Source organism: Ailuropoda melanoleuca, chromosome 17, assembly GCF_002007445.2.
Source record: "Ailuropoda melanoleuca isolate Jingjing chromosome 17, ASM200744v2, whole genome shotgun sequence".
Classification (NCBI taxonomy): domain Eukaryota; kingdom Metazoa; phylum Chordata; class Mammalia; order Carnivora; family Ursidae; genus Ailuropoda; species Ailuropoda melanoleuca.
Genome location: NC_048234.1, coordinates 37,144,259 through 37,169,437, shown reverse-complemented (window position 1 = coordinate 37,169,437; position 25,179 = coordinate 37,144,259). Strand labels below are relative to the sequence as shown.

General features: G+C 42.2%; 1 protein-coding gene across 5 annotated transcripts in view; it reads right to left on the bottom strand.

Annotated features, from left to right (window-relative positions):
- The window catches only part of NTRK2 (neurotrophic receptor tyrosine kinase 2), a 334,675-nt gene that overhangs the window by 289,596 nt on the left and 19,900 nt on the right, over positions 1 to 25,179 (bottom strand). For all 5 annotated transcript variants that reach the window (XR_004621643.1, XM_019794985.2, XM_034646808.1 and 2 more), the window contains 4 exons: positions 16,131 to 16,205; positions 15,947 to 16,018; positions 11,040 to 11,108; positions 8,185 to 8,339 (listed from right to left, as the gene is read on the bottom strand). Coding sequence is in view for 4 of the 5 variants with exons in the window: in XM_019794985.2 (XP_019650544.1) it covers positions 8,185 to 8,339; positions 11,040 to 11,108; positions 15,947 to 16,018; positions 16,131 to 16,205 (371 nt within the window). In the remaining variant the exon portion in view is untranslated. The remainder of the gene's footprint in view (positions 1 to 8,184; positions 8,340 to 11,039; positions 11,109 to 15,946; positions 16,019 to 16,130; positions 16,206 to 25,179) is intronic.

The window sequence follows — 25,179 nt, the reverse complement described above, 5'->3', positions numbered from 1 at the left end:
TGTTATTTTTCTTTGAAGTAATTTGACAAAACATAAGAGATACACATATTTAAATTTAGATGTAAAATATATTTAAAGCTACATATTCATATCAATGATAGTAATAACATTAATAGCTTTTGTTTACGGAGTACTTCAAATGTGACAGGCCTCACCTGCAATATTTGCCATTTTAGCTTATTTGGCACCCTAGAAACTCTTGAAAGTCAGTGTCCTTAGTATTCCCACTTCCAGATGAAGTTAAAGCTTATGAAATATCACAACCAAACAGCTAATGAGTGGGACCGTCAAGTTTCTGTCCACGGCCTTAACCAATGCATTCACTGGCTGCCTCCTTTACTGGGCTCAGCCCTGCCTCTGTTCCCTTCCACGAGCACACACTTCTGGACAGTTGACTACGTCTTAGGATCTCTAATTCAAAGTATGCAGGTTCTCCCCCTTCCTTTATCACCCTTCCAAAGGGATAAGGAATGCTCATTATTAGTACAATATTAAGTAAAGATAAATTCGGTTGAATGATCCCTAAAAACATAAAAAGCAAATCAAGCAGGCAGGGTCTCACTTTCCAATAATTGAGGAAAACTAACCTCTAATCATTTTGAGTTATTAACTCAGCTTTGCCGGGAGTGAAATGGGTTGGGTCTGGGTTTTATTTTTCACCTGTAAGTAGGGATTATGCTCTTTCTCATCTTGGTTTAGTGATCCTTGAGCTCTGTTCATTTTGTGTTTGGTCATCATTCCATGTGTAATATATTCAAGTAAATTATGATTTTTGTCTACTCTCTCCTCTCCTCTCACGTTCTCTCGTTTTGGCATATCTTCCAATTTCTCTGTCTCTTAAAGCATATATATTTCACTACCAGGAAAGAAGCCAGAACGAGCCTGACCTATTTAGAAGGAGCTGCTTTACACCCAGTTACAAAAATGACAGAAAATTAGCAAAATGACTTTCCAAGCCCAAATTGGAAATCGTGCTTCTATGCTTGTGTGAGCTGTGTCATTACAGTGACAGCAACCAGGAAACTTCTAAACACAAAAACTGTGTCAGCGGCTGACAGGTTAGGAAAAAACAGCTTTATTTGCCATTCTAAAAAGATAAAGGAAAACAATGGTCCCCTGTGTGGCTTGCTGTATTTTAGGAGACAGAACCAGACCCCCAGTAAAAGCAAAGCAAAGTAGTAAGCCAGACTTCGTGTATGTTTTTCAGCAAAAGAACAACAAGTCAGTCTGCTAAGGTGATAAGAAATGACTATGTTACACTAATCTAACTTCCAGAGTACTGACACAGCATTTCCTTCGAATCTTCTATAAACGCTAACAAAGCAGAATTGCTATCGGTCTAGTTTCCTGGTTGGAAACCAAGAAGGACTAGGTACAAATCCGCTATGCTAAGTAGATGTGTACAAACCACAGTGCAACCCCCAAAAGTCAATCTTAAGAAGAAATCAGGAAAACCAATTTACCTCAAGGAACCAGCCTTCTTCTCCCAGGCACCTGTGAATTGACCTCTCCCATCATAAATAATATTTGGTTGATGTATCTTAAGGAATCTCTACACTGAAAGTTCGAAGGTTGGGAAAGTGGAAATTTGAAATTGTTGTTCTAAGTAACGAGGAAACCAAAGGCAGGACTGATTTCAATTCATGGGACCATTAAGGAAGTTTTATGTAGCAGCCGTACTGTCTAAACTTCAAGTGAATGACCACCTTACATTCACTGTGGGACTAGCATGTTCTATGGTAACCAGTTACTAGTAAAATGGGTTGAGGGATTGTTTCGATATGACCCAGAGGAATACGCCCTTCTTATGTATATTTGCCATCTACGTAGAACAGAGCAAGCATCTCATCCGCTTATTAACACTTCCTGAAGAAACTCTCTTCCAGAGATTTAAATCCTAACTATAGTATAAAAAAGTTAAAGTATAAAGTATACTGTTCTTCAATAATCCCATTTAGAGAGGGGAAATGGTTGAAACGTCTGTATTGCAGAGGTCTGCATGCTGAAGATCGATCTAAGTAGCAGGAACGTTCTTACATTAAATCAGCACAACCACCTTGGCAAAATAACCTTTCTTTAGAAGTTGTGTGATTCCATTTCTGTCTTCAGAACCAGTGTGCCTAGCAACCCTTTTTTTCCCAATTAATGTGGAAATTTTAGATGAATGTGTTTTGTTGCCTTGCAATTAATAAAGTTTCTCGAAGGTTAAAAAGGACCTTGTGGAGAAACAGACCACAACATGTTTCCCAGCATGAATAAATTTACAGTAATTCTCGGCAGGAGGGGCTGCTAGAAAAATATTGTGAGACATTCTGACCGTGCTGCTAATGGTAACAGGGCCATTAAACTTCCCAGCCCCGCCTACCAGGCTCACTTAATCACTAAGGGCAGAAGGAACATGAGACTCTTCCAAAATGGGAAGGGAAATTTCAAAGGGAACAACAAAATGCTAATATATGGAATAATTTAGCTAGAATCATATAAATCTTTAAGTTATCGTAACTGAAATATCTACACCACTATAAAAAAATCTGGTCTGACTGATCATTACTATAAAATGAGTGGCTCATGCATTTATTAATTGATGAATTCAGCAAACATTAATCAAATGGCTATTACGTTCAAGAGATACACTGACACAATGGAGGATGTATTTTTGTTTACACAATGGAGAGAGTTTGTTAATATAATACTTACATGTGAAATACTAAAAGGGGAAGTTTTTAAAGAAAGCCCACCTAATAAAGGAATGGAATCTCAGTAGTTCTATTTAATTGAAATTAAAATGTTACCAGTGCGAATTAATGCAATAGCCATAGTTATTGGCATATTGTTGGCTTACAATGACGAAATGAACACACAAGACCATACAATACTCTTGTGAGTTACTCTTACACTTCGCTAACAAGTTGCATTAAAAAAAAGTGAAGAGGAGCTCCATGAATCTGTGATGTAATTAAACACAACAGATTTATTTTAGAAGTCTGCAAAGGGCAGGACGTAAAAGAAAAGCCAACCAACCACAAATCCACGCGCTAAACGAGACATCTAACTTGAAGACAGTAGCTTATTATTCAATTCCTTTAGCATGGACTTTCAGAAACAATTTAAATCCAACCGACTAGTATAGTATAGTATACTAGTATAAACCTACTAGAATAAATCTAGTATAAATCTACTGCTCAGTTGGTCTAACTTCTCTTTAAAGACCCCAAACTGGGAAACCATGATGAAGAAAAGTAATGTAAGACAAAGCCCCAAACTGAAGCTCCCCCTTCCGATCTCAAAGCTCTAGATATTACGCAAATTTTTTTCAAACTCTAGAACCATGCTGGAATGTGAGAAAGCATACCGCTAGTGGATTAGACACCGTGAGAAACCCCTGAACAAGAGAAAGCGAGAGAGTGAGATTAAAGAAAATCAACACAGCCCCAAAGGGACGCATAAGTATTCGCTGCACAAAATAGGGTGGCTCTAGGCGGATCCCAGATTGAAGGGGCAGACCACAGGGCAGAGCGGAGCCCTGCCTCAGCTGAGCCTCGGGGCCCCTGGTTCAGAAAATTAGACACAACAGAACAATAAATGTTGGAGAGGTTGTGGAGAAAGGGGAACCCTCTTACACTGTTGGTGGGAATGCGAGTTGGTATAGCCACTCTGGAAAACAGTGTGGAGGTTCCTCAAAAAGTTACCCTATGACCCAGCAATTGCACTACTGGGTATTTACCCCAAAGATAGAGATGTAGTGAAGAGAAGGGCCATAGGCACCCCAATGTTCATAGCAGCAATGTCCACAATAGCCAAACTGTGGAAGGAGCCCAGATGCCCTTCAACAGACAAATGGATAAAGATGTGATTCATATATACAATGGAATATTACTCAGCCATCAGACAGGATGATTACCCAACATTTGCATCAACATGGACGGAACTGGAGGGCATTATGCTACGTGAAATAAGTCAAGCAAAGAAAGACAATTATCATATGGTTTCACTTATTTGTGGAACATAAGGAATAGGAGGGATATCATTAGAAGGAAGGGAAAAATGAAGGGGGGGGTAACAGAAAGGGAGACGAACCATGAGAGACTATGGAGTCTGGGAAACAAACTGAGGGTTTCAGAGGGGAGGGGGTGGGGGAATGGGGTAGCCCAGTGAAGGGTATTAAGGAGGGCACGTATTGCAATGAGCACTGGGTGTTATATGCAAACAATGAATCATGGAACACTACATCAAAAACAACTGAAGTACTGTATGGTGACTAACATATCCTAATAACAAATATACATATATATTTAAAAAAGAAAAGAAAATTAGACACAACAGGAGGAAGAGCCTTTCCACATCCTGTTCCCACCCACTCACTGCAGACACAGCATCCAACGAGAAACACCAAGTGCAGGAACCTCACCAGAAAAAATCAGTACTGCTAGGAGCTGCTGACATCCTCGAGTATGGTGAACCCCCACACAGGAAAGGGTGTTTCAGTTATAAGAAAAACCCCAACCACTAGAGATTGCAGAAATTAGAAACTGATTGTTAAAAGGGAAAAATTCAATATCTGGAGAAATAGTTGAAGACCAAGGGAGTGAGTCAACCCATTTCCCCATCATGCAGCACAAAAGAACAAGCGGATGGAAAGTGCTACTGAGGCTGAGGGGTGTGGAGGATAGAGCCCTACGTGTAAACAACGATCTACGTAAATTAGAAAACTCTTCCAGAACTGCAGACAAAAACCCTGAAAGAGTAAGCTGCATGTCAAACAATAATTTTTTTTAAAACACACACACACCTAGTTATATTGTGGTAAAAGTTTTAGGATAACACAGAAAAAGAGAAAATCTTCAAAGCTTCTGGAAAGAAAAGAAAAGCATAGGTTACCTGTCAAGAAGCAAGCATAAGACTGGCCTCGAGCTTCTCAGCAGCAATAGTGAATACAAGAACATAGTACAATATGTGCAAAGGTCTAAAAGGATTTCTCTGGGTCTAGAATTTTACACTCAGCCAATTCCACCAAGAAGAACAAATACAATCTGCTTTTCTACCAGGCAAGAACTCAAAAGATTTTTATGTTTTTTAATTTCTCTGAAAGAATTATTAGAGGATGCACACCAGCAAAAAGAAAAGCCACTCCAAAAGGCAGTAGGATACAAAAGTTAATGATATGTACAAAGAAATAGCAAATCTTCACAACAGTCAAGTAACAATCTACAAATAAAATCCTAGTTGACAACAATCTGAGGGATGGGGGAAGAAAGTAAAAGGAAATAAAACCATCCTTTCCTGTCTTGTTGGGAGCTATCTCTAGATACTTACAAGAAAAATATGTTTTAATATGGGTGGTGACTATTTGGGTCTTATGTATTTCCAGAAAGACAGAAACATAATTTATAACTTTCAAACACATTAAGAAAAAATAAAATAAAAAATGCTAAAAATGGAAAAAAAGGAAAACGCTATAGAAAAATAGACAAAGGTTATAAATAGGCAATCCACCAAAGAATAAATACAATGTCCCATAAACACAGAAGACACCCAATAGTCCTCAGGAAAAGGCAAACCAAAAAGCAATGACCTACCATTTTTTAGAAAAACAAACAAGAAGTTTGCTAATATCATGGTATGTTTTGTTGGAGTGGCTATAAATTGGTACAACTGGTTTTTGTTTTGTTTTTGTTTTTAAAGATTTTATTTATTTATTTGACAGAGATAGAGACAGACTGCGAGAGAGGGAACACAAGCAGGGGGAGTGGGAAAGGAAGAAGCAGGCTTATAGCGGAGGAGCCTGATGTGGGGCTCGATCCCATAACGCCGGGATCACGCCCTGAGCCCAAGGCAGACGCTTAATGACTGAGCCACCCAGGCGCCCCGGTACAACTGTTTTTTAACGTGCAAACCATATAAGCAAACACTTCTGCTTCCTGCTATGTACTCTAAGAAAACCTTTTCACCTGTACACAGGTACAAAGGGCACGTGCAAAGACAATCATCGAAAATTTCTGGAGAGACTAAAGATGGGAAATAAGTTAAATGCCCATCAATATGGAAATTTTAATGTAATTAAGATAGATTCTACCACGAATACCATGCACTGATTAAAAAGAATATTATAGATCTGTAACCATTAACCTGAAATATTCACAAACAAGAAAAACACAAGCTTTATGTGTAATACAGTTTCTTGTTAACCACAAAATGTATCAACATTACTTGTACAATTACAAATAAATAAAAAAACGCTTGGAAAGAAAAAAATTAACAAACAACAATGAATCACGGAACACTACCTCAAGAGCTAATGATGTACTATATGGTGATTAACATACCATAATAAAAAAATAATAAATAAAATAAAAAGAGAAAAAAAAGAAAAAATATTAACAAACAACAAAACAGTTTAAGAGTACAAAAACAGTAGAGAAATAAGTCTATCCATTCACCCTCTTTACAATGTTGCTTTTCAAAAAGCATCACCGACACTGAAATCAATTCTGAATGTTACCATGAACATAACCATCTCTATCGAACAATCAAACCCATTCCCTGTGAGTCAGGACAGTGAATTCCTGAAGTCCCTCATACACACAATTCATTGACTAATTTGTAGCAAACAAAAAAATTACTAAAAACTGACAAATTCATCAGGAAAAACAGGGACCAGTTTCCTCCCACTCTTTCCCTCCCCAGTCGCAGTGGGCTCACAACAACACATTAGGTAGGGCGCATTACTGAAAGCTGTCAAGACAACATGGCCAAAAATTAAAATTAAAAAAAAAAAAAGAATTGGTTTCAGGCAAGGGCAATGCAGACGTCCATTAAGGGGTCGTTTGTGGAGTAAGAGCAGAATTTAGATGCTCTCTCTTTCTTCCTCTCAGTGGTGGCTGAACCAATGTAGTCCCCACAGCCACGGACTTGGGAAGCTGGCCAAGAGGCCAGTGACTCAACGCTGAATTTCTTGTCCCTCTAGGCGATTTCTCTCAGCGGTGCAAATTCATACCAGAACAGAGCAGAGTCGCCCTCTTATCAATCAGGAAAAGACAGATATTAAAAGTTGGAGTTTTTTTAAGTGTTGGCTAGCAAAGAAAGCTGAGAAGTTGGCAAGAGAACAAAGCCTGATTCCCCTGTTAGGAAGCCAAAGGGCTCAAGGAGAGAGAAATCTGTGGGAAGAGTAACTCCTCTCTCGCAAGCCCCTTCAGGGTAAAAAACAAATACTTATCTTTCCTTTCATGACATTCTCATTAAAAATGAGTAGCAGCTCTATTTTTCTTCAAGAAACACTGACCTCAAACAATAGGGTCTTCTGAAAACAAGTAATGGAACGTTTGTGGTTCGTATATACGGATTCCTCACAGACAAGAAGCAGGTGCTACAGGGCTTTCTGCTGTGTCACCAGCCACTAGGCTAGAAGATCAAATACAACTGTGAGCTGATTAGCTGGTTGACTACAGCCGAGGTGGGTATTGGCCGAGGCACATCATAGATGCCCTGAGCAGTAAAATCCTAACCAGAACGCTTGGGTTTTCCTTCCGGGTAAACACAGAGATATGGGACTCTCAGAGATATGGGACTTTGTCATACGGTGCCCTTTTAGACTCTGGAGGTACAAATGCTGAGAAGGAGTGGGGTCAAGACTGAGGAGGTGCCTGGAAACCCAAACATGGAAAAGCATGCATAAGGGCACACTCATGGTGCCCCATCAGGAGACACAGCCATCTGGCAGCAAGACAAGTTGAAAGGAATGTGCTGGATCGAACTGCATTTTCTTGTACTGTTGAGGACACTTTACCACCACCAGATCTCCATTTTCTGGGTACCAACCACGTATACACACAGCCAAGGAAGTATCACACTCTTTGCACATAGTTTTTGGATGGATGGATAAATGGATAGATGGAAGCATGACCACTCAAATGAACAAAGAAACAATGGAATACACAGCGTCCTTTTTCTCCATGCGCTTCAAAGCTATCCATTCAGAATTAATATTCTACTTGCAAAGAAGAGTCAGCAAAGTTGCTCCCAGCTGACTTCTCCACACTGCACACAAATGTTGCCCAGCTCACCAGAGACCTCAACAGCATACTATATAAAATCTGGGTAGTGATAATCCTCCCAGACGCTCTACCACACCAAGGCAATTAGAATAATTAATAGCAAGTAGAATTCATTGATTGGAAAATAAATTACCACAATTGGGTATCTGCAGGTTTGCCAGGGGAATATTCTTGCTGCTTTCATTTAGGCAGTACAAATCCTGAGTTTCTGGGCTGGATTTAGTCTCCTGAAGAGTCTTGATCCACATAATGTCACAGGAGCATGTAAATGGATTGCCCACCAGGATCCTACACGGAACAAAAAAGAAACCTGATCAGGGTTCTCTTTTTCAGTGTTAATGACCCTAGTGTTTACAGAGCGCTGCAACATTACGAATTCTTTCTGGCCAGCGATCTTCGGAAGTCATACCCACCTTTATAGCTTCACAATACTTATTCATTCATTTATCTAATACTTACTGATCTTCTGCTAGGTGCAAACACCAGCGTGGACTCCAAAGAATACAAAGTGATGCAAGACCTTTCAGAATCATAGGGACACAAGACAGGAACAGACAGAACTATAATAGAGGCTAGAAAAGGATGTCTCATAGGATGGGGAAAAATCAAATTTATCACAGCCATTATATAGCAATTAAGATCTTCAGTGAAGATGCCAATGGTTAAGTTGTCAGGAACGCTAACATACTTATCTCTGACCAGGCTAGAGATTCAAGTGTTATCATTTAATAAGCTCAAACCACAGTGGAGAGCAGAGCGATTTCCTGTGACTTTCCAATGAGACTATAAATACAAAGTTAAGGCTGAAATGTGAGGACCAGTAAGGTGGCACTCCCAGCGTTCTGCATGAGCCGACCACAGTTCAGCGGGACAGATGCAAGAAACTTGTTGGAGTAAATGTGAATGAGAGAGCCTGGAAGGGAACCCTGAGACATCCTTCACACACACACACACACACACACACACACACACACACACACCCGAAGCTCAGGGCTTCTGAGAGCGAGGGCAAGTGAGCTCCAGATGGAGCCACTCAGCCCACTGCAGGAGGGTTTGCAAAGAGAAAGCCACCCGTCAGCCAAGCTGCCTGGACCCCCGTGGCCTGTGACTGGTAACGGAGGAAGTAGTCAAGAGGAAAATAAAAACCACAAGAAAAAAAAAATCTTTAAATCATTATTTATAATACTCAGTGGCCTATTTAAGATGAATTCCATTTATGGTAATGAGCCTTTAAATGAGGCCATTTACAATCGTTACATAGGCTCTGCCTGGCATTAACCACAATACTTAAGATTTCCTTGAGGACAGGACCTGGGCTTTGCAACATCATTTACTCCTGTGGTTTTCTGGTTGGGTTCGAAGAATCTCAGGGATCCCTGGAGACTCTTCCAGGATTCTCTTTGGGGAAAATGTGGTCATGGCAGCCTCGTTTAATTTGCGCCTGCTTGATCGCCTCCAAGTATCCTTCCAACACCGAAATAGAATGTGATGCTACTGGATACAGACTATAAGCAGAAGAGATCCACGGAGCTTCAACCCCAATGAATGCAAGCGGTTTCCTGGCCTTCTAAGTACATGACAAACTAAATCCCTCAAAAAGAAGGCACGACCGAATGCACAGAAGCGATAAAGAAGCGAAGGCTCTTCGGCTGTAACTACAGCAATGAGCACACCACACGGCAGACGACTGGCTCCTCTCTTCAGTTCCTGGGCAAACCCCTGCCCCAGTGATTGCGACAGCACCTGGCACGCCTCGCTTAGGCTTCTAGCTCTCCGCTAGACAGCAGGATCCTGCAACACAGACAGTGTCCTCCTTCCGTCCCCATGGCCCGGTGCATGAGTGTGATTCGCAACCGGGCACACCATTACCATTTGCTGAGGGACTTGAATAAATCTGCTGTCGGGAGAACACGGAGGCCTGTAGATCTGGAGTCAGAACTCTGATTCCTGACCCGTCAAGAAAATGTTCCGCCATGATGCTCCAAAGGTTCGCACTGGGCATCTCTCGCTCTGCGTCATATCTTCCTTAAATTTTACATGCCCATTCCTGCGGTGGAAAGCTTACCACTCCGAGCCCGCGGAATTTAGTGCATGATCCAAAATACTGCCCATCGCCGACGCTCGGCACCGGGCGACCCTCGTTACAACCTCCTGACTCGTCTCTGCCGATGGCATCTTCTCATCTGCACGTTTTCCTCGTGAGCAGGAGTGGACCCCTCCAACTCAGGCGCTATATACAGTGTGAGCAAAACCTACAGCCCAGTATTCAAAGGCCTTGTCCATCTGGGCCTCCCGCTGACTCACAGAGTCTCTTGGGGTTCTTTGGGCAACTTACCCATAGGAATGTCAACAGTTTCTATTTGCTTCATGGTGCTAGTACAAGAACTGAGCACACCTGAAAACGCTGGCTATTAGTCATGAACACTCAGCCATCTTTTTCCTATCATTTTGCAGCAAAGGAAATTAGAGCATAAAGATAAATGCGGTGTGTAGTGGCAGACCTAGAAGGAAATCTCACAAAGATGGGCAGGGAGGGAGAAGGACGACCTCTCCTCCAACGTTCACCAAGCACCAACGGGCAGCCAGGAGTTCTGTCTATGGCTATTTCCTCCTTGACTGGCTCTGCTTTCCACTAGGGTCTGGACATCACAGGGACCACACTGACGCTATGAGACATGTCGCCCTTAAAACACAAAGCACCCCCCCCCATCTTTTTCTGCTTTCCCGCCTTTAGAAAACAAATCTTTACATAAAAACAGCACTTGAACTCATCCTAAATGATACCTCACTATTGAGATTTCTGAGTTTTGGTTACTGAATCATATTTTTATGAAGGAAAAGAAAACCAAGTGGCCAAAACCTGAGAAACCATTTTTTAAGAATTTTGATATAAAAATAGATCTGCACATCACTCATTTCAAAAAAATACTTAATTACTCTTTCCTCTGAAACTGTTTCCCCAAATGCCACACAATAATCATTACTTACAGCTCAGACAAATCAAGGTGACGAAAATGTTTCCTAGACAAGCTCGTCAGTTTATTTCGGGTAAAATTGCTGAAAGAAACCAAAAACATTAAATGTGAATTAAAAATGTGGCATCTCAAGAAGAAAGTATGCAAATAGAGATTTTTTTTTCAAAATATAATTTTATTTGATCATGGTTCATGCTTTCCTTCAACCGTAATCTCTTTCTTCCACCTGGAATGACAACTTCGTTTTTCCTGCGTCTCCTATAATTCTTGTTCATAGGGGAAGGGGAGGGGTGGGCATAATTTCCAAAATATCTATTTTTAATCTCTTGCTTATCCAAGAGTTCATTTTTTATATGCTGATTCAGACCCAAATTATATACCTCCTAGAGATCTCTGACCTCCAAACAATTAATAATAGGAAGAATTAATTTAATCTAATTTAAATCATAGAACTCACTAGAGAAAAAGATGCTTCGAAACTAACAGCATTATGAATATTTTAAAATTACATGACATAAAACTCTGAATATAAACTGAATTTAACACATCCTTATAGGAAAAAATACACCCACTGATAGACAACTCTGCTGGCATTTTTTATATATGACTTCTAAGTAACCAGATAATTCCATGATGGGGACAAGAACAACAAAATATCAGAAAACAAGGAATACGTCAGATTTCATCTGAAACTATTCTAGCAACATATCATTTTAAGATCTGGACCAACCAGTGGCTTTGGGGCACCTGGGCGGCTCAGCCAGTTAAGCAGCTGCTTTCAGCTCAGGCCATGATCTCAGGGTCCTGGGATCGAGTCCTGCTTTGAGCTCCCTGCTCAGCGGGGAGTCTGCTTCTCCTTCTCCCTCTGCCCCTCCCCCTGCTCATGCTCTCTCTCTCTGTCAAGTAAATAAAGAAAATCTTTAAAAAAAAAAAAAAAAAAGATCTGGTCTAACCAGACGGTGAAAAGCCAATGAAACCAAGTCATCTTTGTGATTAAAAAATACTGACGAATCTGCTGACGTGTTGCAAATACTTAGTTTTACTCAATGGGCAGGAGTTTCCGTGTCTGCCGAGTTGGAAAATTCAGAGTCGCAATCCCAGCAGCCGACTTGTTCCGTGAACGTGTTTACTGGTTGAATTTATTCAAAATGTGTCCAGGGCTTGGGCCTCCAGACATGTGTTTAATAACTAGCAGGAACGTAAAACAAACATCAACTTCGACCAAAACAGCCAAGCCCTCAACAAACTGCAATGAGCCTCTCAGGATCTGTTTCCTGCCCGGGAAAGCACGTGCTGGGCAGAGAGGGAAAGACCGGACACCTGAGGGTGACAGGAGTCCCAGCTCCTTCCCCGAGGCTAGTCTGCTGTGTCAGCCCAACAAACTCATGGGTTGCTCCGGCAGCCCACTATGGCGGACCAGTCACCCTTGGAGAGGGGTTCCAGCCCAGGGGCCAATGCATGAGCCGAGGCTGGCCACGTGATGAATACAGAACCTGCAGCTCCAGGACCCCTGATTCGAGAGTGTGTGTGTCCTCACCCCGCCTCCTTCTGTATGGAGAGCTCCACTCACCCAAACCCCTGCCTACACAAGGGCTCCCTCTTCCTTCCATGCTTACTTCCTCTGTCTTTACACTGAGCTTAAAGTGCTCACCCACATGAAAAAATAATCCACCGGGAAGTTGTAAAATGTGCCCACATACGTCTTTTCTCTTTTCTTTGGGAACGTGAACTAAGGATGAGTTTCACTGGAGTATCACACATGGGAAAGTCAGTCCGCCTGTGTTCTCCAGGCATCTTCAGAAAGCCCACCCTCTGAAGGAAACACACACAAAAGCATGACTCTTCCTCCCGAGAAGAACCAGGAGACGGGGCGAAGAAAGAGGACACTCCGGTCAAGGTCTCGGTCAGCGACGAAGCCCCAGGCCGGCACCGGCAGCAGCTGGCCCTGTCGGGCTGCCAGCCGCACAGCCCAGAGTGGGGTCACACGCCAAAGAACAAGATGAGTGTTATGCACCATACTTATTATCAGGGCCAAAAGCCAAACAAGAGGAGGAGGGGAGGAAGAAAAATCAACAACCGCCTTACTGTTTGATGACAGAACTTTGCAAAGGAACTAATTAGCACCTCTGCAAAGCCCCTGGAAAATACAACACTGGCTTTTCTCACAACCCCTGGATTCTAAGACGCCAGGGAGAAATTAAAGGCACCAAGAAATAAACTCAGTGACCAGTCACCATGTGATACTGAGTATGCCCAGGGCAGAGAGAGGGGCAGTGAGGCTGGATCCGATCCGAATCCCCTAAAACCCCAAGTGAAATAGATTGGTCTTGTGCACATTGTTACACTGCTGGGGAGACGCAGAGATAATCAGAATACCCCTGGAATAAAGAGAAACAGCTTCTAATGCACGCTCTTTGTCTGCTCCCTGGTATCCACAGTGTTAATATCCGAGGTAACTGCAGAAAATCAGGAGACACAAGCCAGTGCCCGAGGCCTCCGTCTTTAGCAGAGGTTGGGACTCAGGCCTGCAAAGGCAGGCGCCTGATTTGCTCCCTCCTCCCTCCCTGCCATTCTCAAAGCCAACCACTTAATTCAATTTAATTCTGGTGATTAGGAACCTCTCTCATCCATGAACACTGTATACAAAGCTTACTGGCATTACTGACTACCTGAATACTGTCTAACTTCATCCTGTCTTAATATTTGATCATGCCTACAAATGTCAATAGAGTATTTGCAGCTTGACCAAGGACTTGGCTTCCTGGCTACTGCCTTTTAAAGAAACTATATAAGCTATGTCCATCTCTTTGGTTTTCCACTCTCAAATAACACCACTTTGGAAGACAGGGATAGATAGTTGGTTTTATGTAAGTTGTTTACAGCACATGGAATGCCATTAAAATTATTCTACCATATATTACCCTGAAAAGATACACCAGGTGCCTTTGGTTTTCCTACAAATGGCACGCAACAGGCAGGAAGGGAAAGTATTAAGAGGTAGAGTAAGCCCTCTTATGAATAAGTCCCCTTATAAATAAATGCGTTTATTACTAAAACTACAATTAACCACAGCCCACTGTACAAATCACATCATTAGGGGAAGTGATGGGGTAAAACAGCCAATAAAATGGGATCGGGAGAGTAATTCAGGTATAATGTTAGCTGTAATGAAAATACCAGAACATAACCACTGAGGTCATTAATTACATTTAAGTGATGGCTTTAGAGCATTTTGACTTTTTTTTCTCTCCGACTCCTCTCTTGTTTATGGCCCTCAAGACCTACGCAGACATCAGATTTGTGCAGGCAAACCAAACACAGAAATTATGCCAATAAAGCATTTAAATGAAATGTGTTAATCAAGTTCCGTGGAGTTTTATCACAGTTTTGCTGAATGCTTTGTATCTTAATTCTACAGACATTATTTTTTAAATAGACTTCATCATTAATGCCACCTAAATAAAATACAAAGTCACGAAACTGGCTTTAGGAAATTAAGATTTTTTCATAAAATCAACAAATCTCTGTAGACTGTCCAGGCGACCTGCTCCCAGAGAGTGATTTCTTTTATAACTGGCATGGAAATCAGCAGGGGAGCTGTTCTCCCCAAGTAAAGAAAGAGGATAAATATTATAAGAAGGGCCGGTTCTCTAATTATACGGATGGCATAGATTTTATTTCCCATGCCCTTTTTGTAAGAGCTCAGCCAGGGGTGGGCCCTGGAATCATAACTCTGTCCCTTTCCATCTGTGGACCTGAGCAAATCCTAGAACTTCCTCGGTCTGATTTTATGTCCATGAAATGGGAACTAAAAAGATCTTCCCTACCAATTGCCAGAAAATTCCAGTGAGATAAGGTGGGGGAGGGTCCTACAGGTAAACTATAGACGAGGAGACACAAAAACATCGTTACAGAGAATTTGCAAAGCGCCAAAAGGCCAGCGAATCCGGGCAACATGACTCCGCAGGGCATGGGGCACCCCGATCTGAGCTGAGGGGCAGGTGATCCTCTGTTGAATGAGGAAACCTCTTGGCGGTGGGGCGCCTGGGTGGCTCAGTTGTTAAGCATCTGCCTTCGGCTCAAGTCATGATCCCAGGGTCCTGGGATCGAGCCCCACATCAGGCTCCCTGCTCAGCGGGAAGCCTGCTTCTCCCTCTCCCACTCCCCCTGCTTGTATCCTCTCTCTCGCTGTCTCTCTTCCTGTCAAATAAATAAATAAAATCTTTACCAAAAAAAAAAAAAAAAAAAGGAAACCTCTTGGGAAGGCCATACCTTGTGGACGATGGGACATCATCTGACAGGACCTAGCAATAAACACCTGGAGAGGTCCCACTGGCCATATTTCCAGCTGACTTCAGCTGACAAAGAATCAACATGACTTCGGTGCAAACACTTGCTATTTTATAACCGTTGGAACCTTTGGTGGGTCCCATGATTGATTTTTCTCCACTTTTATCAACAATGACAGCTTTGAGAAAATGAACTTTCCAAAAGAGAATCTACGGGGGCAGGGGGAAGCATTGGTAATTTTTAGTTCCCTAAAAAGGCCAAGGGCAAGTCAGTTTCTTTCAATTCCACTAGTTTGATGTCTTCCAGAGAACATGTCATGATTCCAAGGAAAAGAATCAAGGACCGTGTACCAGGACATAGTTTCACATCAGACTCTGCTGTTGGCCTATGGCTCCGTCCAAGATGGAAATGGCCCAGAAATCCATGAAAGGGAATACACAGACTGTTCTAAGTACCCCTCTGAAGCTATTCAGAAATCAAAGCTAACATTTCTAAACTATTGTCACATCTGTGCTAACTTGAAAAAAAAAAAAAAGAAAAGAGATTGAGTCTTGGAAAAGAAGGAAAAGAGAGGGGGAAAATATTGAATACACTGGGTCCCAGGAAGCAAAAGAATCAACCTTTACTTACATGTGCTGTAAGTTGCTGTTTTTCAGAAATGCTTTATGAGCCACAAATTTTAATCCAGAATCCACGATTGTCCTAAGAAAACACATAATTGCATGTACATTAGAATGAACTGATGAATGCTCCCTTGACTGTAACAGAACATAAGAAAAAGTTGAGATAAGGTACGCCAGTCCTGAGTACTTACAGGTTTTTCAGTCCTGCATAAGCTTCAACGTCATCTTCGTTGATGATTTCCAACCTTTTCTGATTGGCAATGTAACTGCAAAAAGCGCAGAGAGTGAAAACCAGTCACTCAAAATGCAGACAGTACATGAAAGGAACGGGTAACTTCCATCCTACCTCACCAGGGCGGCGAGCACTCCCCACCCACCCAAGCCCCACCTATTTTCTTAAAATACAGAAGAAGGAGGAAAACTGAATGTGACTGAGAAGAAACCATGATTGAGCAGGTTTCAAGGTCAATGACAGGTTCACCAGTTTCATTTTTTCTTAATCCTGCATAATTTCCAGCTAACAAATTCAGTCTACCTCCCCTTTTCAAAGTATCCCCTGTGTACAGAGGGGAAAATAACCTGGAAATGCATCAGCTACCTCTCAAGTGTTTCCTCCTTATGGTGACGGCCACAGGGCTGCTGGCATCATCACACGCAAGACATCACATCTTTCCCCACACACCAGGACAACCAGTCAGTCCTTTTTACCTCCTGAAACACTGAAGCCAATTCTCCTCCCCTTTCTCTCCCCTCCTCCACTCCCTTCCTTACTCCCCACTCCCTCTTTTCCTGGCCAGGATCTCCTTTTTCTGCCTCTGTCAGCCCTACTACCAATATCTCCTTTCAGAAACCACATTCACAAAGCCCACGTGGTCCTAATACACTCTCTGTAGGAACCCTCCTCTTCCCCATCCGCCAGACCCTCAAATACAGGAGGAAAGTGGTGACTGGCAGGACAGAGAATTCCATCCCCTTGGCCATGATAATTGGCCTCAACCAGACCAATGAAAATTTTCCCTAAAATTGAATAGATAATTCTGGTACAGACAGAGAATCTTTCCCTGGGATCCTAGTTGAAAGATTATATAGGCCCAGGGCCTCCATGAGAAATTTCTCTGCCACAAAGAAAGAGATTGTCTAACAATGAAGTCAGCACACAGAAGGAAAAAGAGATAGGAGATATAATAAGAGAGAGGACCTGAAAAATGCCACTTGAGCCTTTGGATCCAGATATCTCTGAGGTTAGATGTCACTAATGGAAGTTTGATCTGAATTTCTGTCACTTCCAACCAATAAAATCCCTAGTAATACAAACACAAAGCTATTAAACCTACCACCATGGAATTTCCTTGTGCTACAGTTATTCGAGTAGCTGTCTATTCATTTTTCTTAGGTCATAACCTCTTTGAAGACAGCTGGAGCCTGTTCTATAATTCCTAATATACACCACAGCATCTAGCAAAGGACCTTGCACAAGGTAGGTATTCAAAGGATAAAGGGTAGATAGATGGGTGGGTGGGTGTGTGGACGGACGGACACAGGCATGGATGGGCAGCAACTGGAGTTCCAAAGGCACTACAAGAAGTTGTGTCAGGATGGGTCTTCCCCTTTCTTTTTCAAAAAAAATTTAAGATATGTAACATATTCCAATTAAGACACTGAAAACAAATATGTAGCCCTGCCCTTACCGCCATGAGTTAAAATGAAGAACAGTAACCAACGGGGGAGAAGATATAGCACCAATAGCTATATCTATAGCATCCCTTCTTCTAACCAATCCAGGAAAGGAAAAATAGATGTCAAGATATATGGTAAGAGTTGGGGCACCCATTTTTAGAAAATAAATTTTAGAAATAAAGTAAAATAAGGAAATGCTCTGAGAGAGCAAAATCACCCAAAGAAAAATAATTTTCAAAGGATCCACATAAATATTGTTCTCTGTTTCATAAAAAAGCAACCTCCAAGATAGAAGGAGGCATCTTCTGCTGAAAGATCTTGGTTCTCCCTGATATCCAGGGCCTGGCAATTAATAGATGCACAGGAAGAATTCACTCCCTGCTCTCCTTCTACAACACTGGAAGGAAGAAACACTTTTAAGACTCTAACTTAATGCTCAAACAATTTTCAACATTAAGATTATTTTATGAAATATTTCTAAATCATCACACTTTTGATTATTTAAATTATTCCACTAACATTTGCAAAAGAGACTATAGTGACCTCCCTCTTCTAAATTATCTCCCAATAAGAACTTCATTCCAGAGACCCCCTAAATATTAATGCCTTTTTCATGTAATTGGCAGCAAGAAAAGGACAGATAGCATGGGCAAGGTTTCCTTTGCAGTCATAGCCAGGACTTCCAGAGAAGCCTGTTCTTGCCTTATACCTGAGCTATCGTGGTGTTTGTCACTGTTCTGAAATCACTTAAGAGTTTTTCAGCTTTCTTGGTGAGATCATCACTGTATCCTCCATGCTTATGGCAGGGACTTGATATCAACAGGTACTTAATCAACATCTGTGGCATAAAGCATTTATCTTTAACTTTTCTTTTAGTTATTGATGGCCTTTGTTTTATTTCATTTTTCATCAGATTTTTAATTGATAAACTCCCCCAGTTGTATTCAATAAAATACAATGAGCTAACATAATTAGAATGGAGGACATAGAAGAAAAAAAAGGGGGGAGAGATATCAACAGAGCTAGGAATTAGTTTCAAAATAAATATGCTTGTTAGTAAAGGGTCAACAGGTTTAATTCTAGGCTTTCCAGGCACCGACACCCTAGAAAAAAAGGAAAAGGAGATAAATTTCGTCGATGGTACATTGGCAATGTTCATGAGATGAAAATATGTCAGATATTAAGCAAAGCATAACAGTTCTTGGATCTAAGATCAGACAGGAGATTTTGCTGAAAACCATCAAAGGAACCATGTGAAATTATGAAAAATGGTCACTAGAGAATACTTTCCCAATGTGGAGGCAAGAATACCCTGGATAAATCATGAATGTTTCTCCTAGTCAGAATGGAAAAACCAACAGAAGAGATTAATTAAAAGGCGGGTAAGTGCCCTCCAGATGCCAAGAACTGCCCTTCATAAGTCACCATCTGCAAACATACCCACAATGTAGCTGCTGGCTATAAACTGCCCATCGATTCTCCCCCCACCCCTAAGAAACTTCCCTGAGCTACCATGAAGTGAGGAATCACAGGGTAAGAATGGAAACCAGTACAGGTAATAACAGACAATTCACAGAAGGGAAACCTCAGTGACCAAGAAACAGATGAAAAACTGCTCACCCCACAAGAAATCTGAAGTGCAAATTAAAACAAGAACATACCACTCTTCTCCCACTAGATGGATAACATGTTTAAAGTCTGACAATATAAAGCATTTCCAATGCTTTTTGGGGGGATTTCTCTTATCTTGTTGGAGGGCCTGTAAATTGGTACAATCACCCTGAGGAGCAGTTTATCCTGGAAAATGACACATCAGCACACTTTACAACCCAGTAATCCCATTTCCGGGTATTTACCTGAGAGAAATTCTTACACATGCACACACAAGACATATACAAGAACATTCACTGTAATATAGTCAGAATTCGAAGTCAGAAACAACCCAAGTGTCCATCGATTAAGAAATAGAAGGGGTGCCTGCCTGGCTCAGTTGGAAGAGCATGCAACTCTTGATCTCAGGGTCGTGAGTTCAAGCCCCACCATGGGTGTATATTAGTTAAATAAATAAAAATATCTTTAAAAAAAAAGAAAAGAAAAGAAAAGAAACAGAAAACAACCAGAGGGGAGGTGGGAGGAGGATGAGGGAAATAGGTGATGGGGATAAAGGAGTTCACCTGTCCTGATAAGCATGGGTGAGGTATGGAAATGTTCAACCACTATGTTGTACACTTGAAACTAATATTATGTTGTATGTTAACTATACTGGAATTAATTTTTTTTAATTGTAAAAAGAAACAGAAAAATATAAGGTTTAAAGTTGAATTGAACCGGATCTTTGTATTTGGGTAGGAAGAGATCTTCGCACTAAGTGAGAAGACTATATAAGCAAAATTGCATGCTGATATGTACATATGATACATAACAATTTATGTGAACTTTAAAAAACACACAGAAAACAACACCGCATAAAGCTCACAGTCAAGGATATTTGTAAAACATAAAAAGAAGACTGCAGGAAGGCCACCTGGGGAAAGAAGGATGGGTCTGGGGTAAAGAAACTTAAACTATTTATCTTATTAAACTAGAAAACTATTTCTCTTACTGAAAGAGAAAAAACTTGTAACAAAAAAAAAAGACAAAACGCTAGCATGGCAGTTCCGAATGTGAGTACATGAAGTATTTTTATGTTGCTGTGTTTTTTCTAAATTTTTAAACTTTGGAAGAAAAAAGAGAGAAGTAGGGGAGGGAAGAAGGAAGAAAGGGAGGGAGGGAGGGAGAGAGGAATGGAAAAAAGAGAGACAGAGAAAGTCACAGAAGCGATGTGACTGCAGGGAGGCTGGACCACAGGGCTTCGGGGTTAGGGGGTCACATACCCCTGGGCTCAAGTTCTTGGTTCCCTGGACCACTGAAAAGACAGTGTGAAAGCCTTCTGCTCCAGGCCCCAGAGCCCTGGACCCCAGAGCCCTGGACAGGATCCAGCAGATTAAGGAGCATGTTGGGCTGCCCCCTACTGGTGATTTCCATGTGCCTCCTCCGCAGGATATTGGCAACACCCCACCTGAGCCCTCAGCTGCAGACACCAACCCAGGGTTAGGGAGGAGAGAGAAAGTGGAGGCCAGGGCACACAGCGGGAAGATGCACCCCCAGGCCAGGCTTCTCCATCACCCCGGTCAAAGTGTCGCGAAACTCTGAGGGCTCTTGACTGAGTCAAACTTGGCTTAATAAAGCACATCTCCAAGAAGGGTTTCGTTCCCCTCGAAGCAGTGGGAAAGCTCAGCCTTTTGGCACAAGCTTTCCTCAGGAGCTTTCTCCCCATGACCCTAACTCCTCTGACCTATGCCCAGGGTTCTGGAAAGCTTATGCCCCAGGTGTTTTAAGGCACAAGACTTCCGCCCAGAGCCCATGTCCCAGCACCTGTCTGATGAGGAATCTTGTGGGAGATTCAGGAGCACTTTGGTTCTTCACAGAAAACTAAGCTTCCGCCGCCCTAATCTGCAGACCCTGCCTCCATTCTCTTTTAGGCAAGTCAGCAGCCTTCAAATGGTGACACACAGACATAGCAGGTTTGGATTTCTTTAGTTTAGTGATCCTGAAGAATTTCTCCATTTACTTCCTCGGCCTCCCAGCCCCTGTGGTCCACCCCTCCATCAGTGATCTGTCTAGAATCACTGTTGGCCTCCCACCCTCTTGTTTTGCCCAAATATGCCTTCCTTCTTTCTCCATTCTACATACAGGACCACATATTATGAGGGTTGTTTTAATTGTTGCTTTTCACTTTTGCTACATCCCAGAATCACTGCCTATTGCCCTAAAAGCTGAATAACATATTCAAGGGGGTTTTCAATGAATTCACCCAAATCTATTCTGGGACTTTACATTACCTAGAATACTGATTGATTTGGGGGCAACACCAAAAAGACTTTTTTCCAACCAGAACATTTTTACTCCATCAGTTGGCAATCTTTTTTTTTTTTTGTACTTCTTAACTTTGTACTTAAGAATCAGAGAGAATGAGGGGTGCCTGGGTGGCTCAGTTGATTAAGAGTCTGCCTTTGGCTCAGATCATGATCTCAGGGTCCTGGGATCAAGTCCCACATCAGGTTCTCTGCTCAGCAGGGAGTCTGCTTCTTCCTCTCACTTTCCCTCTATGCTCTCCCTCTCAATCTCTCTCAAATAAATAAATAAAATCTTTAAAAAAAAAAAGAATTAAGGGGAATGAAGTTTCTCTCTTTGTACCCACAACTGTATTTTTCTCTTAACCTACCTGACCCCAACTGAGCTATTAAACTCCTCAGAGGGAAGGGTCTTACTCATCTCACTGCATCTCTGCTTCCCAGCACAGAGCTGATGTTCTCGGGATGCCGTTCACTTAAAACAATCAGACAGGTCCACAGGTTCTCCCCTTGGGAGTTTTTATTATCCCATCGGAAACACCAGACATAAACACACATGTGTGATAACAGGAAACAATCATGTAGAAAACAAAGAAACAAAGTAAAGACAGTAACAGAGGAACACAGAGAGCCATTTCGAAAGATTAGTCCAATCTAGAAGAAAATTTAGACTGCGAGCATACAACATATTCAAACCAACTAATTTTTTTAATGATAAAAACAATCACCCTCAGAAGATGAGCATCAATTTGTCACTGACCCCCTCAGGCTCGAGAATGTTAAGACTAGAAATGGCCTCCAAGACTCTTCAGATCCAGTGGTTCTGAAAGGAGGAGATGCCCTCTGAGGGACAGTGCTCACTCCACAGTATTTGATGAACAGATAAGAGAAGGCTCCAAGCAGCGGTACAAGCATGCTGAGAGGACACAGCGGAAGGAATTACAACATGTGATTGAGCAGGTCAAGAGGCCTAAATGGAGGTCAGGGCTTGCAGAGTGACCAGAAAGTCGAAAGGTAGAGAACATGAACATAAGCAAAGTCCATACTGTTTGCCATTTTGTTCTGTATTGTCCCCAAAGCTTCTCCAGTCTCAACTTGACATCCAGGATCTTCACTAAGACATTTTCTGGAGGATAAAGAATTTCCTATCCTTACACTTAACAAAAAGCCTATGGGTGGCTTTTTGGAAAAGAAGAGAGAAGAGGTAATTTTAGGGAAAATTCACAGAAGCATTTCTAAATTACAGGTTCCTGGAAAGGGTACTCATCCCATTTGAAAAGATTTCACATTGGCTTGAACAGCCCACCAAATAATTCCTACAGGTAATCTTCCGAAGTAACAAAGAGCAGCTTTAATGCATCTCGTCTTCACGTGTATTAGCTTAACAGCAGTATTGCTCGAAAGTAAAATTTCCCTTTAGCTTAGACTTTATTGCCCGAACCGTATTTGGCAACACATCAGAAAGAAATAGAAACAGCAGTGAATATTTCTAATGGCCACTCTTCCAAATGGAATCACTTCCCGCTACCCTGGCCACCTCCTCCCCCCGCCCCCGCCACTACCAAATAAATAAATAAGCAAGCTAATAAAGTAGAACTCATACTGCCACGGGAGATTGCGATATGCACCCAGCCTTACAGCCATGGGATGGGGCACTTCCACGCTGATGCTGATGGGATCCTCCCTGCTGTAAGATTTCTTTCACAAGGAATATAATAATCCTTGAAAGATACTGCCTTTGGTCCCTGGGTTCAGAGTGAGGCAGCTTCAGTTTCTCAGCAAAAATGCTGAGATTTTTTGAAAGTCAATCCCGGAGCAGGTGCAAGCGATAGTCTGACGGACCAAAGCAAGACTCCAGGTAGGAACCTCTCAGTCTATGCTTACAAGAACACCCAATAGATTGGTCCATTTTTCTGAGAGGGTGCATCACCCCAGTTGTGAAGACACGAATGCGGGGAAGACCAAATACGCACACTCAAAACTTGAACCCAAACGGCCTACTAGTGCATGCTGTTTGGGACGAGCGCTTCCAGCTTCTTTTCGGCCGTGGGCATAAAGGAACACCAGTAATTCCCTTTGGTGGAGTGCTGTGTGCCAGGCACTGGGGTACCCAGGGATTGAGGGCGCCCTCTGACACAGCGATGCTACCAGGAGAGCATTCGGATTGCTTCCACCTTGCAGAAGAGGAAAGGGAGACAAAACCATGCCGGGTCATTTCCCCAGGGTCACACAGCTGCCCAAACAGGATCTTCTCCCATGTCTACCCGCCTCTAGATTCTGAGCTCCGGGGTGCGGTGTCACACCACAAGGGCCGCGGACTGGTTAACCCAGCACCTTCAGTACAGAAGAGTTTCTAAAATTTCTACAAAGTGGAAACATAAACGTGGACATAAAGCTGTAACAGGAGATAAGGGAAAATCTTCAGATTCTTCCACAGTGCACGCTCTGGGAACTGCAGTTTCCTAGAAGAGCCCAACTACCCCAGGGATTTAAGTTAAATTCAAGTGGCTGGGACATCATCAGTGGGTCGTGTGAGGGATATACGCACTCTGCTAGCTTCACCTCTTACGAGCTATACGACCAGGGGCAAGTCCCCACGCCTGTAAGGGTGTTGGGGAAATTAGGAGACTGCCCCATGAGGGCATCTGAGGTCCCATATGAGGACCTCAATTAATGCCAGTCATGATCAACGATCCGCAGAGGACAGAGGTTCCAGGGCTGGGCTGGTCACGCCCCAGCTGCCGAGCTTACTCTCAGCCCATCTCCAGTACCCACACCCATGAAAGAGGACACATGGACTTGATAACATCTCCATTCCCTTCGGCACACACATTGTAAGAAAACGGCAGCAAAATCTTATGAAGAAAAATTACACCCTGGGTTTCTGAGTATTTATACAGCATTTTTCTCTTCTCTCTCTAGCAACAAGGGTGTTGCGAACAAGGAACACCACAACTGATGACCAGAGAAATTGATTATGGAAGAAAAAAAAAACCTCACCGTAGGCTTTCTACATAAAACATACTGGTCTTCTCCCCAGGAAAGGTTTAATTGGACTTATCAGTCTAGCCTTCTACACAGGCTTAGGACTGGACCCCAGCCTACAAATCATGTGACGGGTAAATCTTAGAAGCTGACCAGAAGTCACAGCAATCACATGTGGTCCAGATTGACATCCAGTCACCACAGGGTCCTTTATTTTATTTTACTTTTTTTTACATTTTCTTATTAGCCACCAACTTTCCAAAAAAGGGAAGATTTCACATTTTAAAATTCTGAATTTCCGTATTCTTTAAAAACAACAACAACAACAACAACAACCTGAAGGTCTGCCAAACTGGACTAGCATTTCTTCCTGGCAACAGTCAGGACGAGCTGAGTAACACTGCCCCTGGAGGTTTGGGGCACATTTCCAGTTGGTCCCATTCCCGACTGCTCTAGGCTATTTCACTGGCCCATGGAAAGATTTTATGACACCTGACTTAATGCTTGCCTGTAATTTCCCCTGAGACATCAATGGTCCAAACATTCTCCTCCACCAATAGGTTATCTCCACACACAGACATCTCTACAACGAGTCTCATCAAATAAAATGACACAGAGGCCCACAATAAAAGTACCTCATTTTTGTTTAAAAAGTTACTTCTACCTGTCCCAGAAGCTTGAGAAG